The sequence below is a fragment of the Penaeus vannamei genome, chromosome 39, assembly GCF_042767895.1.
Source record: "Penaeus vannamei isolate JL-2024 chromosome 39, ASM4276789v1, whole genome shotgun sequence".
Taxonomy (NCBI): Eukaryota; Metazoa; Arthropoda; class Malacostraca; order Decapoda; family Penaeidae; genus Penaeus; species Penaeus vannamei.
The window spans coordinates 22,471,329-22,488,828 of NC_091587.1; the positions used below are offsets into that span (position 1 = coordinate 22,471,329).

At 34.8% G+C, this 17,500-nt stretch overlaps 2 protein-coding genes across 3 annotated transcripts in view; one reads left to right on the forward strand and one right to left on the reverse strand.

Moving 5' to 3' along the window:
- bbx (bobby sox) overlaps positions 1-17,500 on the forward strand; it is a 112,739-nt gene that overhangs the window by 41,809 nt on the left and 53,430 nt on the right. The gene's annotated exons all lie outside the window — the stretch shown is intronic.
- Positions 14,330-17,500, reverse strand: part of LOC138860122 (leukotriene A-4 hydrolase-like) — a gene marked incomplete at its 5' end in the record, with an annotated part of 17,798 nt that continues 14,627 nt past the window's right edge. Inside the window, 2 exon segments of the mRNA XM_070117103.1 lie at positions 14,330-16,709; positions 17,380-17,500. The exon segment at positions 17,380-17,500 is cut by the window's right edge and continues 103 nt beyond it. Of these exon segments, the coding sequence (XP_069973204.1) occupies positions 16,589-16,709; positions 17,380-17,500 (242 nt within the window).

Consider the following 17,500-nt stretch of genomic DNA (forward strand, 5'->3'; position numbering starts at 1 on the left):
ATGGTAGTAATAAGGGAGGATGGGTGCTTGATGAAGGTTGCGGGGGTAGAGTTGATGAATTTGAGGAAGTTGGGGAGGTAGGAATGTCTTCTGGAGATTAAGTCTCTGCTTGGGTGGGCAATGCACTAGTAGGCATTGAGGAGTGAGTAGTAGTTTCAGTGTTCGGAGTCGTGGTCAAAGGAGAGCCTGGGTTGGGGCTATTTGATAAAGAGACAAGCCTCATTGCCCCCAATAAGGGGATTACATCTTCATTATTGGTCATGAGGAACCTTGATTATATAAAACGGCATAAACGGTCCACCCTCATGAACCTGAAGGTAAGGACTAGACAATCACATCGGGAGTACCGTGCCCATAGTTCCCGAAGGCCGTTCATGACTGGCACAAGGTCAGCCCTTCATCCTTTCAGCACGGCTCTTACACCTTAGGAAGTAGATAGTAGAAGGGGTTGGAGAAGGGACGGAAACAAAAAGCTGGAGGGGGAAAAGACCATGCAAAATTAGTTGAGTCGAGGGCTGAGGCCCTAGGCAGGGGAGATCCCTATTTTGGGTCTCAGTCCTCGTCTCCTAAGCCCCCCCCCCCCCCACGACAAGAGCGGGCAAGGGATTGGGGGGGGGGGTTGTAGAGGTGAAGGTAATGGATAATGGTTAATGACTGAAACAAATAAATATATTAGACATCAAAGGTCATATAGCACTATGGTAAAGTGCTGTAGCGGAAAGGGTAAAGAGGAGTTAAAGATCAGGATAAAATGCGTTTGATATTAAATATTAGAGAACATTATAGGATAGTATGGTAGTGGAAAGGGAAAAGAAGGAAGCAAGTGAAGTAGAGTTGAGATTAGTAGAAAGGGAAGGGTTAAGGGGTAGGAAATTGAGTGAATTGCAGAGTATCTGTGACTTGGGAAGGAATAGGCACATTGTTCAAGGAAAATAGAGATGGTTGTTGGAGAGGTGGGAGAAGAATCCCGGGGGTGTGAGATGTCAAAGATTAGAGAGCGTTATAGAAAAGCTTGGTAGTGAAAGGGGAAAAGAGGGTAGCAAATGAAGTAGAACAGAGATTTGTAAAAAAGAGAAGGGGTAGGGTAGAGAGGATGGGTTGTGTTGGGTGAGTGTAGGAGTGTAGAGATACCGGGGCAAATGATGAGACATCTTGAGAAGATGGAAGAGAAGCAGAGTAAAGGGCAGTTTTGGAATAAGTAGAGAGAAAAACCTCGTCGGCGTGCTTCTTGTTTGGCCTCACGTAGTGCGACTTAGCTTAAATTTGTTAACTGCTACCTCATATTCGAGCTTGTAGGCAGAGCAGCTGCTATAAAATACATTATGGGAGCCACCGCAATTGGCACATGTACGTGATTGAGCAGAGCAATTTGAATGATCATGACCAGATTGGGCACATAGAGGGCAGCGGGCTGTGGAGCGAGTGTTTGACTGGGTGGCCAAAACGCCAACATTTCTGAAATTGACGAGGAATGGGTTGATATAGTCATAGTAGGACACTCCACCAATAGTCAAAATTGTATTAGTGATCACCTTTGCACTGCGGCCACATGGCTATAGTGGTCAAATTTTGTAGGTCCCTTGGATTTTTCCCACTGACCTAAGCATTAAGAATGCAGTCCATAGCGATATAGCAACACTGCCGATCACGGTCATGGCGCGCGGCTGGTCGTGCTTACCTGAATACCACAGCGGCCGTATCGTGGGTGGCATCGCAGCCAAGATCTATATAAGTACTTATATAAACCTTGATCGCTGCACGACCATTCCCGCGCCGTCGTCGGACAGAACTTGAATTTCTCCGATAGCAGCGGCATTTTTATAGTTATTAACTTTTTTAGGCAATAACACTTAAAATTAAGAAAACCTTCAAGAAATGCCATTATTATAATGAATAGATAAATAAATGAATAAACAAATAAATAAAATAAAAAACTTTTAGGTGACTAATGTTGTCCACAAACAACCGAACGAGCCGGTCGCTAACAGGGGAAACTGGGAGTAGTGTAGCACTGTACTGCCACTGTATCATAATCAAGGCAGGAAAGTAGGTAATTTTCACAGTCTGGCCAGTTCTTGTAGATAGGACAAGCAATCGGGAAGACGAATACAGTTCCAGTACAAGTAATGAAAGAAGGGTTAGGTTCGGCAGGAATGGGTTTGCCAGTGAGGTCAATAAGTGCACCAGTTTAGGATTCAGATATAACTGACAAGGCCTAAACGATCGGAGTGACTGCGAAAGGACCCTTTGCCTACTTGTTTTTGGAGGCATTGTTGAAAGAGAATGGCCGTTAGTGACCTTAGATGCTGACGCGGCAATTTTTTTTCAATGAATAACTAAATAAAAACTGTGCCCAAGGGAAGTATAAAGTTATTACCTGGAAATCGGTGTTGTGTCATGTACAAATTTACCTATACTTATTTGCAATTGCACCACGCATATTTTTTGTAAGTTTACCCAAAAATGGTCCTCGTTTTCTTTGTTTTCTTCAGAAAACGGGTATGCGAACCAAAGGCTACGAGCGAAACGGCATCACTGTCGCAGAGGTGGAAGCAGTTGAAGGACGAGGGCGTAAGAAAGATGGGTTGGTGTGGAGCGGGTAGTCGTTCTGTGGGGAGGGGGGCAACAAGGATGAAGAGTAGTAATTAGGGAAAAGGGGATAGACATTGAAGAGGCCATTGCAGTCCGAGGAGTGGAGAATGTTAGGAGATGGAGTGCATTCTGAGTAGAGTAATGGCCTGGGTGGGTGGTTCAGAATGGATAGATTGTCAGTAAACGTCGAGGAAGGAGTATTGGTATCAGTGGTCGGAGCCGTAGTCGGAAAACCAACACAATCAAATTCAGAGAAGCTAGTTGATGAAGGGGCAAGCATTACTGCCCCTATTAAGGATAAAGAATCTTAATTGTGGGCTTTGGTGAGCCTTAATAAAATGGGGAAAAGAAGCGGATCACCCTCAGTGTCCTCATAAGGGATACGGGCTAGGCGATTAACCAAGGGAATGTGCCCGTGACTCCCGAGGGCCGTTCATGACTGACACAAAACCTGCCTTTCATCATTCCAGCACGGTTCCACACCTTAAGAATAGGACAGAATGGGGATGAAGAAGATACGAAAGAGGAAAGGGGGAGAAAAAAAGACCATGCAAAATTAGTTGTGGTGAGGGCTGAGGGCCAAGGTAGGGCGATCCCATACATTGGGCCGTCTCCAAAACGCCTTATCACAATAACACTTTTTTGTCATTTTTTGCGTTTCTGTCTGAATTTGAGGATGTCCGTAAGTATCATTTGCAAACGGAAAACCCCCTAGGCGAAGACGGTTGCGATTGTTTCCGTCGATCTTGTGCTACGGAGGATCTCTACAACTATAAAGTTTTTTTTTTATTGATAAATTAGATAGAATAAGATAATGTAAACACTAGTCAATATTCTATAATATATCTATATACAATATACATAATTTACTATAAAATAACGTGGTATGCATGAGAATGCTCCTGAGATTTCCGAGATCAACTGGGTTGCCCGCTTCTCCGTAGCTGCACTTCTGCCGTTCTCTCAACGTCAGATGATAAAGAAAACGGATATAAATAATAAAATTAGACCATACACTCTCACAAACGGATAAATATTAGATTACAGTTACAATGCGTAAGATCAGAGTCTGGTGATTATACGATTCTCTACGTTATTTTCTTGTTTATTGCATGTGTAAAAAATATACAAATGCATTGCCAAGCCAATATTGTAACACTATATAAATTAAATGTACCGCATATCTTTACGGAAAATGTATTCGATGTATAACTTAAGAAAATGCGAGTGAACCTGGTAAACTTGACTGATCTAACAACTATACGACTATTCGTAGTGAGTGTGGTGTGGAGCTGAAGGTTTAAAGTCACTATATGGGGCTCTGGCTCTACCTCTGGTGATGCCCAGCTAGAAAACCCAGCTGAAGTGACACCGGAATTATTCCGGACCTAGGAAAGAGTCCTGGTATAGCCCAACAAATGGACTATGAAACACTAAATAACAGAAGACGTAAAAGCAGTGGCAGTGTTACCAAAACAAACCCACATTCCAAGCAACACCTAAACAGAGAAGGCAGAAAGAACTTCACTCACAGTTTCAACCAATAAGGAATATCTAATAATAAATATTAAATGAATAAGTAATACCAAACCCAACACTCAAGTAAGCCTAAACAAGAATGTAACACTAATTCAGCTGTCAGGGGAATCGTCAACTTCAAACGTCAATAATCCCCAAAAATAACCAAAGGCAAAAATAAAGCTGAATTTTGTAAATTCATAATAGAAGACACACTTAGATTGGGAAAGCAATTAGATTTGAAATAGATGTGAAAAAAATCAAGAACATTAACAAATAAAAAAAAACTTGGACCATGGGAAACTGCATGCAAACAACCAACCTCCAGTATAAATACAAACTGCACATACAAAACCATTTACTCAGTTGAACCTGAGCTTGATATAAAACAATAAAGGAAAAGATAAGAACTTTTGATGATATTTTCCACATCCAAGAAATAATGAGAATCAATAAAACCAACCAAGAAAAAACAAAAAATGAAAAATAAATACCAACAAAATCATTGAGAATTACATTAAAGGACCACACTACCTGAAAAGGTGGTAATTGGACATACATTATACAGAATACAATATACCTGCCCAATCCCTAAATGTTATAACTGTTTACAATATGGCCTTGTGATTTTAACACTTAAAAATAAAAAAAAGTAGATGTAGCGGCACGAATCACAAATTCTAAGACTGCACAAATGATCCATACTGTTTATTCTGTGAAGGAAAACACATACCAAACAGCAAAACAGGTAATATCCATAATAAAGCTCAGGAAATAAACAAACATAACTTCACACCAAACAATCCAAATATAAAAAAACTACAACTAAAACCAAAATCAGAACTAATTACAAATAATGTCAACAAATACAAAAAATCACAATCATAACACAAAAACAACTATAGGAAAACACATTCTAGGTCAAATCCCAGGAATACAACTCAGAACCAAATTACACCTCGGAGCTATGCACAAGCAATATCATTAACACAAAACATAACACCAGGACAGAGAACACCTCCAGGACAGCCAATTTAAAATACAGAAAGAAACAATGCATTTTAGTTTTACACCAGAGACAAATGAACAATCAGACAAAAGAAACCAATAAAACCACCAAACCACATCAACAAACAAAAACACACAAATGCTGAACAAGACACCAGCAACTTCGATATTACCCACACCTATTACCCACTCCCACCACCCAAACCGACTACCCACACCTTTAGCCCATATACATCATCAACATCCATTACCTGTACCTAGAACCCACACCAAAAAACAAAAGAGAAACGAAAGAAAAGAAAAAAGAAAATTTAAACTGGGTGACCACTACAAAAGGTATAATGAAGGCAGCAGCAAATCTAACAAATAATGTAAACTCAAAAAAGTCAGTTTTGGAGATTATAATAGAAACACTAAAAGACCTTACTCTAATTCTAAAACAAGGTATTAATTAAATAAATAAGATAATACAATGGAATGCCCACTCTATCCATAAAAAATAAAATATTATTAAATTATTTAATTACTAAAGAATAAGGATAAATTTAAGGTAAATTTTTATGAAATAATTAGAAAAGACAGGAAAAATCAAATTGGTTGAGAGCTAATTATAGGGATAAGAAGAGATGTACATTTTAAGGAACTAAATATATATGATATATATAAACAGGATAGAAATCCTAGGAATCAAAATACAATATATAGAAAAATAGCTTAATATTATATTGTTATATATTCCTTGCAATGATAAAACGAAAGAAGAATTCCAATATCATTATGACCAGATACAAGATCCAAAATTAGTTATAGGAGACTTCAATGCACACCACCCCAATTGGAATCCAAACAACAGTAAATCAAAAAATATAATATGAAAGAACTTAGTTAAATTAATAAATCAAAATAATATTCTACTTTTAACACCTACGGGACAAGTATCTTGAATTGAAAAAAAAAAAAAAAATAATAAAATAAAAAAATAAATAAATAAAAAATAAAGAAGCCATATTAGACCTGGTTTTGGGATCAGCAACAATAGATCATTTAAATATTACAACAGGCCCACACTTGGGTAATAATCACCTTCCAGTAATTATAAAAGATGATAATTACCAAATATCTTCCATGAACTTAGAAAGAAAATGGAATCTTACAAAAGAAGGATGGTCTAAATATATATTAGAGGTAAATAAAATTAATATAGACATAGAAATGTTAATAATACTTTTGGAACTGATAAAAAATACAGGAGAAAAACATTTCAACTTTGATCATAAAAAATGAACAATAAGCCTGACAACCCGATAAAGAAAAGAAACAAAGCTTACAACAAATAAGAAACTATCAGCAGAAGCTAAACATATGATCAAAAGAGAAAAAAGAATCATGGGAAAAATATTGTGCTCCATAAACTTTAAAACCCCTCTAAAAAAAATGAAATTTCATAAAAAAATACCCTCTAATAAATAAGAACTTCCCAGTGATCCAAATACAAAAAAAAAACTATTTAGAGAAGATTATGAAAATATAACAAGCAAGCATGCAAAAATATTACTAAAAAGAATAGAAAAAGAAGAAATACTAAACAGTAACAACGAAGGAGATATAAATAAAGATAGAAAAGGTATGAAGGAGAATGGATGTCTTCACAATACAAGAGATGTATTTGACTGGTTTCGAAACCGGTCAAAATACTTTTCTTGTATTGTGAAGATATCCATTTTCATTCATACCTTTTCTACATTTGTCAACATGAATAGTTCAGAAATAAAGATATAACGTTAGAATAATTAACATATGCTATAAAAAACACAAAAATGGGAAAGCATATGGCACAGATAACATTACATATGAATTCTACAAAAATGCTCCATAAAGAATATAGAAATAATAATAATAATAATAAAAAATAATGAATATTGGGAAATAGGTGAAAACCCACAAGAAATGAAAAATATAATCAACTGAATTTACAAACCAGGAAAGGATCCAACAAAAACTAATTCAATATAGACTTAATAGTCAAATACCATGTATTAGCAAACTATTTGAGAATATAATAACAAGAATAATAAACTAGTGGTTGGAAAAAATAATCTAGATGAAGATCTATCAAGATCACCAAAACACAATAGATGCAATACAAATAATAGAAATGAGAATTTGACAAGCAATGAAAGAATAATAATATATACTAGTAACATGTTTAAATATAGAGAAAGCCTTTGACTCAATTTACCATGAAACAATTTTGATAAAGGCTAAAAATATAGGATTAGGAGGTAGAATAATAAAATGGAATTATAATTTCCTAAGAAAGATAACTTTTCAAATCCAAATTGGTGAACAAAATCAACTTCTGGAAAAATACTAAATAGAGTCCCACAAGGATACCCAATCAGCCCCACTTTATTTAATATAGTATTGTCAGATGTAAAATAGATAAAATTATTTACACAGATGACCAAACTCTTATAACATCAAATGAGAACTTAATCAAGGCAATAAATAATCTAGAACATTGTCTAAACAAATTAAAAGAGTGGGTAGACAAATGGAACCTCACAATAAATCCAATTAATAGTGGATAGACAAATGGAACCTCAAAATAAATCCAATTAAAAGTGGGTAGACAAATGGAACCTCAAAATAAATCCAACTAAAAGTAGGTAGACAAATGGAACCTCACAATAAATCCAATTAAAAGAGGGTAGATAAATGGAGCCTCACAATAAGTCCAATTAAAAGTGGGTAGACAAATGGAACCTCAAAATAAATCCAACTAAAAGTGGGTAGACAAATGGAACCTCAAAATAAATCCAACTAAAAGTGGGTAGACAAATGGAACCTCAAAATAAATCCAATTAAAAGTGGGTAGACAAATGGAACCTCACAATAAATCCAACTAAAAGTGGGTAGACAAATGGAACCTCAAAATAAATCCAATTAAAAGTGGGTAGACAAATGGAACCTCAAAATAAATCCAATTAAAAGTGGGTAGACAAATGGAACCTCAAAATAAATCCAATTAAAAGTGGGTAGACAAATGGAACCTCAAAATAAATCCAACTAAAAGTGGGTAGACAAATGGAACCTCAAAATAAATCCAATTAAAAGTGGGTAGACAAATGGAACCTCAAAATAAATCCAATTAAAAGTGGGTAGACAAATGGAACCTCAAAATAAATCCAGTTAAAAGTGGGTAGACAAATGGAACCTCAAAATAAATCCAACTAAAAGTGGGTAGACAAATGGAACCTCAAAATAAATCCAACTAAAAGTGGGTAGACAAATGGAACCTCAAAATAAATCCAGTTAAAAGTGGGTAGACAAATGGAACCTCAAAATAAATCCAACTAAAAGTGGGTAGACAAATGGAACCTCAAAATAAATCCAATTAAAAGTGGGTAGACAAATGGAACCTCAAAATAAATCCAACTAAAAGTGGGTAGACAAATGGAACCTCAAAATAAATCCAACTAAAAGTGGGTAGACAAATGGAACCTCAAAATAAATCCAACTAAAAGTGGGTAGACAAATGGAACCTCAAAATAAATCCAATTAAAGTGGGTAGACAAATGGAACCTCAAAATAAATCCAACTAAAAGTGGGTAGACAAATGGAACCTCAAAATAAATCCAATTAAAAGTGGGTAGACAAATGGAACCTCAAAATAAATCCAACTAAAAGTGGGTAGACAAATGGAACCTCAAAATAAATCCAACTAAAAGTGGGTAGACAAATGGAACCTCAAAATAAATCCAATTAAAAGTGGGTAGACAAATGGAACCTCAAAATAAATCCAATTAAAAGTGGGTAGACAAATGGAACCTCAAAATAAATCCAATTAAAAGTGGGTAGACAAATGGAACCTCAAAATAAATCCAACTAAAAGTGGGTAGACAAATGGAACCTCAAAATAAATCCAACTAAAAGTGGGTAGACAAATGGAACCTCAAAATAAATCCAACTAAAAGTGGGTAGACAAATGGAACCTCAAAATAAATCCAATTAAAGTGGGTAGACAAATGGAACCTCAAAATAAATCCAACTAAAAGTGGGTAGACAAATGGAACCTCAAAATAAATCCAACTAAAAGTGGGTAGACAAATGGAACCTCAAAATAAATCCAATTAAAAGTGGGTAGACAAATGGAACCTCAAAATAAATCCAATTAAAAGTGGGTAGACAAATGGAACCTCAAAATAAATCCAATTAAAGTGGGTAGACAAATGGAACCTCAAAATAAATCCAACTAAAAGTGGGTAGACAAATGGAACCTCAAAATAAATCCAACTAAAAGTAGGTAGACAAATGGAACCTCAAAATAAATCCAATTAAAAGTGGGTAGACAAATGGAACCTCAAAATAAATCCAACTAAAAGTGGGTAGACAAATGGAACCTCAAAATAAATCCAATTAAAGTGGGTAGACAAATGGAACCTCAAAATAAATCCAACTAAAAGTGGGTAGACAAATGGAACCTCAAAATAAATCCAATTAAAGTGGGTAGACAAATGGAACCTCAAAATAAATCCAATTAAAGTGGGTAGACAAATGGAACCTCAAAATAAATCCAATTAAAAGTGGGTAGACAAATGGAACCTCAAAATAAATCCAACTAAAAGTGGGTAGACAAATGGAACCTCAAAATAAATCCAATTAAAGTGGGTAGACAAATGGAACCTCAAAATAAATCCAACTAAAAGTGGGTAGACAAATGGAACCTCAAAATAAATCCAACTAAAAGTAGGTAGACAAATGGAACCTCAAAATAAATCCAATTAAAAGTGGGTAGACAAATGGAACCTCAAAATAAATCCAATTAAAGTGGGTAGACAAATGGAACCTCAAAATAAATCCAATTAAAGTGGGTAGACAAATGGAACCTCAAAATAAATCCAATTAAAAGTGGGTAGACAAATGGAACCTCAAAATAAATCCAACTAAAAGTAGGTAGACAAATGGAACCTCAAAATAAATCCAATTAAAAGTGGGTAGACAAATGGAACCTCAAAATAAATCCAATTAAAGTGGGTAGACAAATGGAACCTCAAAATAAATCCAATTAAAGTGGGTAGACAAATGGAACCTCAAAATAAATCCAATTAAAAGTGGGTAGACAAATGGAACCTCAAAATAAATCCAACTAAAAGTAGGTAGACAAATGGAACCTCAAAATAAATCCAACTAAAAGTGGGTAGACAAATGGAACCTCAAAATAAATCCAACTAAAAGTAGGTAGACAAATGGAACCTCAAAATAAATCCAACTAAAAGTGGGTAGACAAATGGAACCTCAAAATAAATCCAACTAAAAGTGGGTAGACAAATGGAACCTCAAAATAAATCCAACTAAAAGTAGGTAGACAAATGGAACCTCAAAATAAATCCAATTAAAAGTGGGTAGACAAATGGAACCTCAAAATAAATCCAATTAAAGTGGGTAGACAAATGGAACCTCAAAATAAATCCAATTAAAGTGGGTAGACAAATGGAACCTCAAAATAAATCCAATTAAAAGTGGGTAGACAAATGGAACCTCAAAATAAATCCAACTAAAAGTAGGTAGACAAATGGAACCTCAAAATAAATCCAGTTAAAAGTGGGTAGACAAATGGAACCTCAAAATAAATCCAATTAAAAGTGGGTAGACAAATGGAACCTCAAAATAAATCCAACTAAAAGTGGGTAGACAAATGGAACCTCAAAATAAATCCAACTAAAAGTGGGTAGACAAATGGAACCTCAAAATAAATCCAATTAAAGTGGGTAGACAAATGGAACCTCAAAATAAATCCAACTAAAAGTGGGTAGACAAATGGAACCTCACAATAAATCCAACTAAAAGTGGGTAGACAAATGGAACCTCAAAATAAATCCAACTAAAAGTGGGTAGACAAATGGAACCTCAAAATAAATCCAATTAAAAGTGGGTAGACAAATGGAACCTCACAATAAATCCAACTAAAAGTGGGTAGACAAATGGAACCTCACAATAAATCCAATTAAAAGTAAAGTAATGTGTTTCACAAACAAAACGATAGAACAAAATCCCAGAATAAAGATAGGGAACAAAGAAATAGACTACAAACTATCATATGATTTTAGGAGTGGTATTCAATGCTGCAAAACTAACATGGAAAAATTATATTGAATATGTAAAAAACAAAATAATTTAACAAAATAAATATAATGAAAAATGGGGAGCAAATAGAGAAACATTGATAAAATTCATTAATATATATATAAAGCCAGTTATGGAATATGGGATTACCATATATAGCAGAATGAATAAAACAGAATTGAAAAAAAATTGAACATTCAAAATATTGCACGAAGAATTGCTACAGGATTCTTCATATAAACACCAATAATAGCCCATTAAGCACTAACAAATCAAATGCCAATAATAAATTGAATAAAAGAATTAGAATGGAACCAACTGATAAAAAATCTAGAGAAACAAAGCAACCTACCAATAAAACAACTATCTTAAAAAACAGAAAAATTCAACAAACAAATACAAAAAGACAATTCTATATAGAGTTATAGAAACTTGTAAAAAATAAAGGAAAAAATTCCTATCATATCCCCAATTCCTCCATGGTACAACAATCTAAAAAATATAGAACCAAATGTCATGGAAAACATGAATAAAAATACACCACACCAAATAATACATTTCCACTATATATAAAAAAACAACATAACAAAATACCTAAAAAATATATGTAGATGATTAAAAAATAAATAAACATAATAAGAAAAATAAAAATGAAAAAACAAAAATTGGATAACCAGTTTCAATGAAAATAATAAACACACAAGATTATCATATCAAAGATAACAATCCATAACCAGGAGTGAGATCACAGAACAGGAAAATAGATGTCAGCATTGCAAGACCAATGACAAAACACAAGACTCAAAAAACACTTGCATAGACTAAAAAGAGAAACAGATCCTATGTGCTGACTGTGTAACAAGAAGAAACACCAGATCATCTAATCTTACAATGCCCGAGATTTAACTCGTACAGGACCTACCTGATACAAGCACTAAACATGATAAAAGTACAAAACTCTGATTTGTATTATCAATTACAGGAGCAAATCAACCACCAGTAAAAAAGTATTACATCTTCAGATGTACAAAGATATTTCTACAAAGAACAATAATAATAGATAATTTAAAAACAACAAAGAACTACAAGAAAGGATGCAGGGAGTATAGACTATAGTATAGTCTAAAATCCTAAAAAGAAAAAAGAAAGAAGAATAAAATTTCTGCATTGAAAATGTTTGGTCTGCCACATCATATCAATTCATACTAGGATGGTTTCAGCAATTTTCATGTTTAATTTATTTGAACATGGGAAAATATCTTGATATTGTTTTAAACACTTTTCTTTTGCATCAAACCATAAAATGATAAAAATACGGTCTTTGGAAAAAAAAATCCGAAGTGACTTCACCATCCATTGGTTGTCCATCCTAGTTTCCATTTATCAGACAAATTTCCGAAGAATTCCAGCCATGCCCAGGACCTAACTCCATTTGTTTGCTTACATGGGCAATGTTTTCTGCCTTGGTAGTGTGATAGGGTCAGTCCATTCCCATATGGAAAGTTCATATGCAAACGCAAAAAAATGATGGAAAAAGTGCTAGTGTGACAGTGCCTTAAGCACCCCCCCCCCCCACAACAGCAACAAACAAGAGATTTGGGAGGGGGAGAGGTGAGGTTAGTAGATGAACGGTGCCTTGTGGAAGAGGAGTGGTGTTAGTGAAAGTACTACTGCAGACATTAGGCAGTGAAGAGGGGTAGTGATAGTGTTCAGTCATGGTCAAAAGAGAACCTAGAGGCAGGGTACCGGTAGAATTAAAATCAGTGGGGCTAGCCTATAATTAAAGGTACAAAATCTTCATTACTGGCCATATTAAGCTAGAATATGTTGGGGAGAGAAATGTTTCACCCCTCGACATCCCTTTAGAGGGTACAGGCTAGACAACTAAATGGGAATGTCATACCCATGGCTCCCCTCGGCTGTTCATGACTGGCACAAAGTCAGCCATCCTTTTAACATGGCTCTCACACCTCAGGAAAGAAGGGGTTGGAGGAGAGAAGGAAAATGGAAGGGGAAAAGTTGAGGGATAAGGCCCACAGTACGGGGGATCTCCAGTGTTGGGTCTTAGTCTCCGTTTCCTAAGCCCCTCATGACAACAACAGGCATGGGATGGGGGACATTATCTAGTGAATATACATAATACAGTAATACAGAAATAAAAATATAGGATAAAATGATCATCATTTTAATAAAGACAATAATTTCAGTAATAATAACTGCTGATGATGATTATTTTTTTATTGCTAGTAGTTCATCTTCAGCCTTATGAAATTGTTTTTACTCTTCAGTACTTGTTCTTGAATGTCATTGTTGTTTCATGTACCACATACCTACAAAAAGGCTCTATATCACCTAAAACAGGTATAGGCCTGCAAGAATGAGGACTAACCAGCATGCTGGGGCTTCACTGAACAAAGACTGCCAATGAGTAGACAGGAGTGACTGGTAGTAGCCATTACTACTAGTTGCTGTTTGTGAGCAGTACAGTTAAATGTCTGGTGATTTTGCTGAACTAGGGCCCTTACTGATAAGATCTTTTTGTGTCAATTCTATTTTGCTTTGTCATCTGGCAATGCAATGCGTTTTGTTAGCAAAACCCAAGATCCCTCTATAATGTTGTCAGAACATTTGTCTTTTTCTAGGGGTTTAATGGCATACCTTTACGGCAACTTTGCAGAAGTGTCCCATTGACCTCAGATGACCTATTACCCCCCCCCCCCCCCCCCCCATACACACATGCTTTGCAGCTTTCTACTATTCCACCATAAAGACAAATATTCAAGGTTGCCACAAACCCTACATCTAAAGGCCCTGTATCCTTTATTAGACTTGGAGAATCTCATTATTAATTATCCATTTGTGAAATAAATAAGGCAAAATCTACCTAACTTTACCAAATAACAAGCAAATTTTATTAAAATAATAAAAATAGTATTATATATATTTATATATTGCACAACTTTAATGCTTATATTTTCTAGTGACTGTCACTCCATTTCCAAGGTCCTCATATGAAATATGGCTAAAACTTTTCCTGTGATTTGAGATTATATTTATAAGGTTAACAATATCCAGACAAAATGTCTCTGATTAACCAGTATGCTTTTATTATATGAATTCATTACAAAATAGTACTTTGCTGAAACATCCACTCAATGCTTTTACAAAACATACAACTGTGACCTTGTAAAAAATCAGGAATAATATACTCCTGTTTGGCAATTTGAAGCTTTTAAACATTCGATGAAGAACTGGTTAGCAACCCTATATAAAAATCTTGTTTTTATCCACCTTAACAATGACAGAATACCCTGTAAAGCAACAGCCGGAACATCCAACCAGGCAACACCTCTGTTAGAAGATACTGGTAAGGTAATTATGGGATAGTAGTATATCAACTTAAAATATAAAAGAAAGAAATGTTTTGTTTTTAATATGGATAGGCATAAGCACCTTAAAGTCTTGAAATTTGTGAGGCTACATCTGGATTGCTAAATAGGAATATTGTTATTACTTTTCTGTTTCATCTGATAATACTGCAAAATAATTATCATACACTTTATCAACACATAAATTTTGTAAATTAACAAATCTTAAATTAGATAATAAATTATTTGAATTTCTTGGCCTAAAATGTTAAGGCCAAACAAAAATAAAAATAAAGGAATAAACATTGCTAATGGTGAAAACAAAGTCAAATCTAAAATATTGCTATTTCAAGAAATTCATATCTGGAACAAATATAAAGAATATTTATCAATTAGCAAATATGCAAATAAGAAAGTTCTACCTACATTTCATATACTACATTACAGATTAAAACAAAAACCATAAAAAGAAAAATATGGGAAAGAATCTGTACATAAATAAAACTTCATGAAAATATGTTTACAAAATAAACAATGTTTCATTACATCAAAAAAGTCATGTCTTAACTGATCTTTTTCTTTCCATTAACAATGTATTAAATGACCATATGCTTAATAATGAAAAATAATATTTGACAACTCAAATATATGTAAATCATAATACTCATCTGTTTTTTTAGTACATTACTGAACAAAATGAAACCATAAAAGACAAAAATAAAATACTTATTGAAGGTTAGATCATCAATTTAATATTTCACAAATCTTATGCCATAATCTTTGCATATTATTTCTATGATAATACACTTACAATAACCAGGTGCTTTACCCCAGTGGCTATATTATTGCTACCAAATACCAAAAGTTGTAAAACATAATACAGATGGCCCTTAACATATTCTATGTAAACATTCCTAAGCCCTTGCAAATATTTGTGTTGCGTGTGTTGTGCTTCTAACTGGGCTTTGCAAACAATCTTTTCAATATGCTCGACTAAACACACTCTCCATTCCCTGGCATTAAAATATCCACCAACGACAAACACAATTATTCCTTTTGAAAGCTTGTCTTTTCCTGTCAGCAAACACTATAATCCTTCTAATGCCTGAGCCTAAATACAGAGAGATAGTAATACTACACCTGGGGCCCATGCTTCAATTCTACACAAGGTGAAAAATTATGTGAAACACGAATTTGATGTTAGCAATAATCCAGCCATACAAAGACCAGTGTTGGCCAACACTTGTGAAAGAGAGGATTGGAGAAGGGTGTCAAAAAAGCTTTAACTTCAGTTTTTTAATGTACCTACTTGTAGCTAAGTACTGTATCTATGAGATTTGTACTGCTCTTTACTGTTATTTGCGATTTGATCCTCTCAGATCTTAGCTGCCACCCAATTCTCCATATGCTGTGTTCATAAGTTTTGGGGAAATTCTTTCATTAGGAATGAATACTCAGACTATTTTTCTTTCATAACTCTTGGGGTCATTATTTGAAATTAAGTGTTGCAAAAAAATAAAAATCTACACATTATTTTCTGGATGATATAATTCATATAGTCTATGAATAGTGGAGCATTGGTCAATCACTTTGTCAAAAACATTTTATAGTGAAAAAAGAAAAAAGAAAAAAGAAAAAATTCAAACAAGATCAAATCACTCTCTGCTGTATGTACATCTTTTGATTTCTTACAATTTTCATATTTTCTCATACATAATTTGGCCAAGCTCACTGGTAATCAGATCAGCAAATGTTAGGGGCCACCTGTAATAATCTTGTCTTTCACATAATACACGATAGTCTGAAAGAAAAATGAAATAAAACAGAAAAGGCATACAAACATACCAATAATTCTTCAAATGACCACAATTTTACTTTTCTCAAAATTCATGCCTGGAAATCTGCAGTAAAAAAGAATGAAATAGCAGAGGAGCTGCAGAATCATCACTGGTGAAAGATTGGTGCAATAAACACAATTACTTTCTGAGGTGAAGATCTTTGGCAACAACATAAGCAGCCACATGCATCATGGCATTTTTGTTGGCTTCATATGTAGCAATGGCATGGCTCCTCATCTCTGGCCAGTTGTAGAGGTCTCTGTAGGTTTGAAATATGAAAACATGTAAAATATTATGGACTATCATCAATCATTAATATGAATGTTGTTGTTGGTATAAACACATAAAAATGAATTACTGTCAACTACGTATCAACAGAGTATAAGAAAATTTAGATTGCCAAGGGTTTACTCACCATGTCTCTTCTCAAATGTATTTTTTGTCCACTTACCTCTTTCTCTCCTTTCAATCTCTTTGTTCCCTTTTCTTCTTTTCCTTTTAGCCTTCCTTTTCCCTCTCTCTCTATCTTTTTTTCTTCTTCCCTCTCCTCTAAGCACTTCCTCCTTCCCCTTCTTCTCTGTTTTCTTGAACTTCCTTACCCTTTTCCACCCAATCCCTTCCTTCTTATATCTTCTCTATCTGTTCTCTCTTTTCATTGCCACCTCTTCTCTTTTCTTTCCTTCCTTCTTCTCTAAAGGCAACCTTCTCTATCTCATCCCTTCCTTTATCAGATGTTTTTTTCCTCTCCAGCTACACTGCTCTTCTCCTACTCCCTTTCCATCCAAATAATTCATTCTTCCTCTCCCATATTTCCATCTTTTACAGTCTCTACTTCCTCTTTCTCCTGCCCACCTCATCCCTCACCTATAAATCCCTCCCACTCCCTTATTTACCTTCCTCCTCTCCTGTCGTTCCATATCATCACTCACCTGTAAATTGGCCTCACAAACTTCATTCTCCCTTGCTCTGTCACGAACTTCAGGGCATTGTCCACCTGATCCGTCCAATGAGCCTTCAGCCCCAAGCGTATCCAACGGAACTTGATCTCGG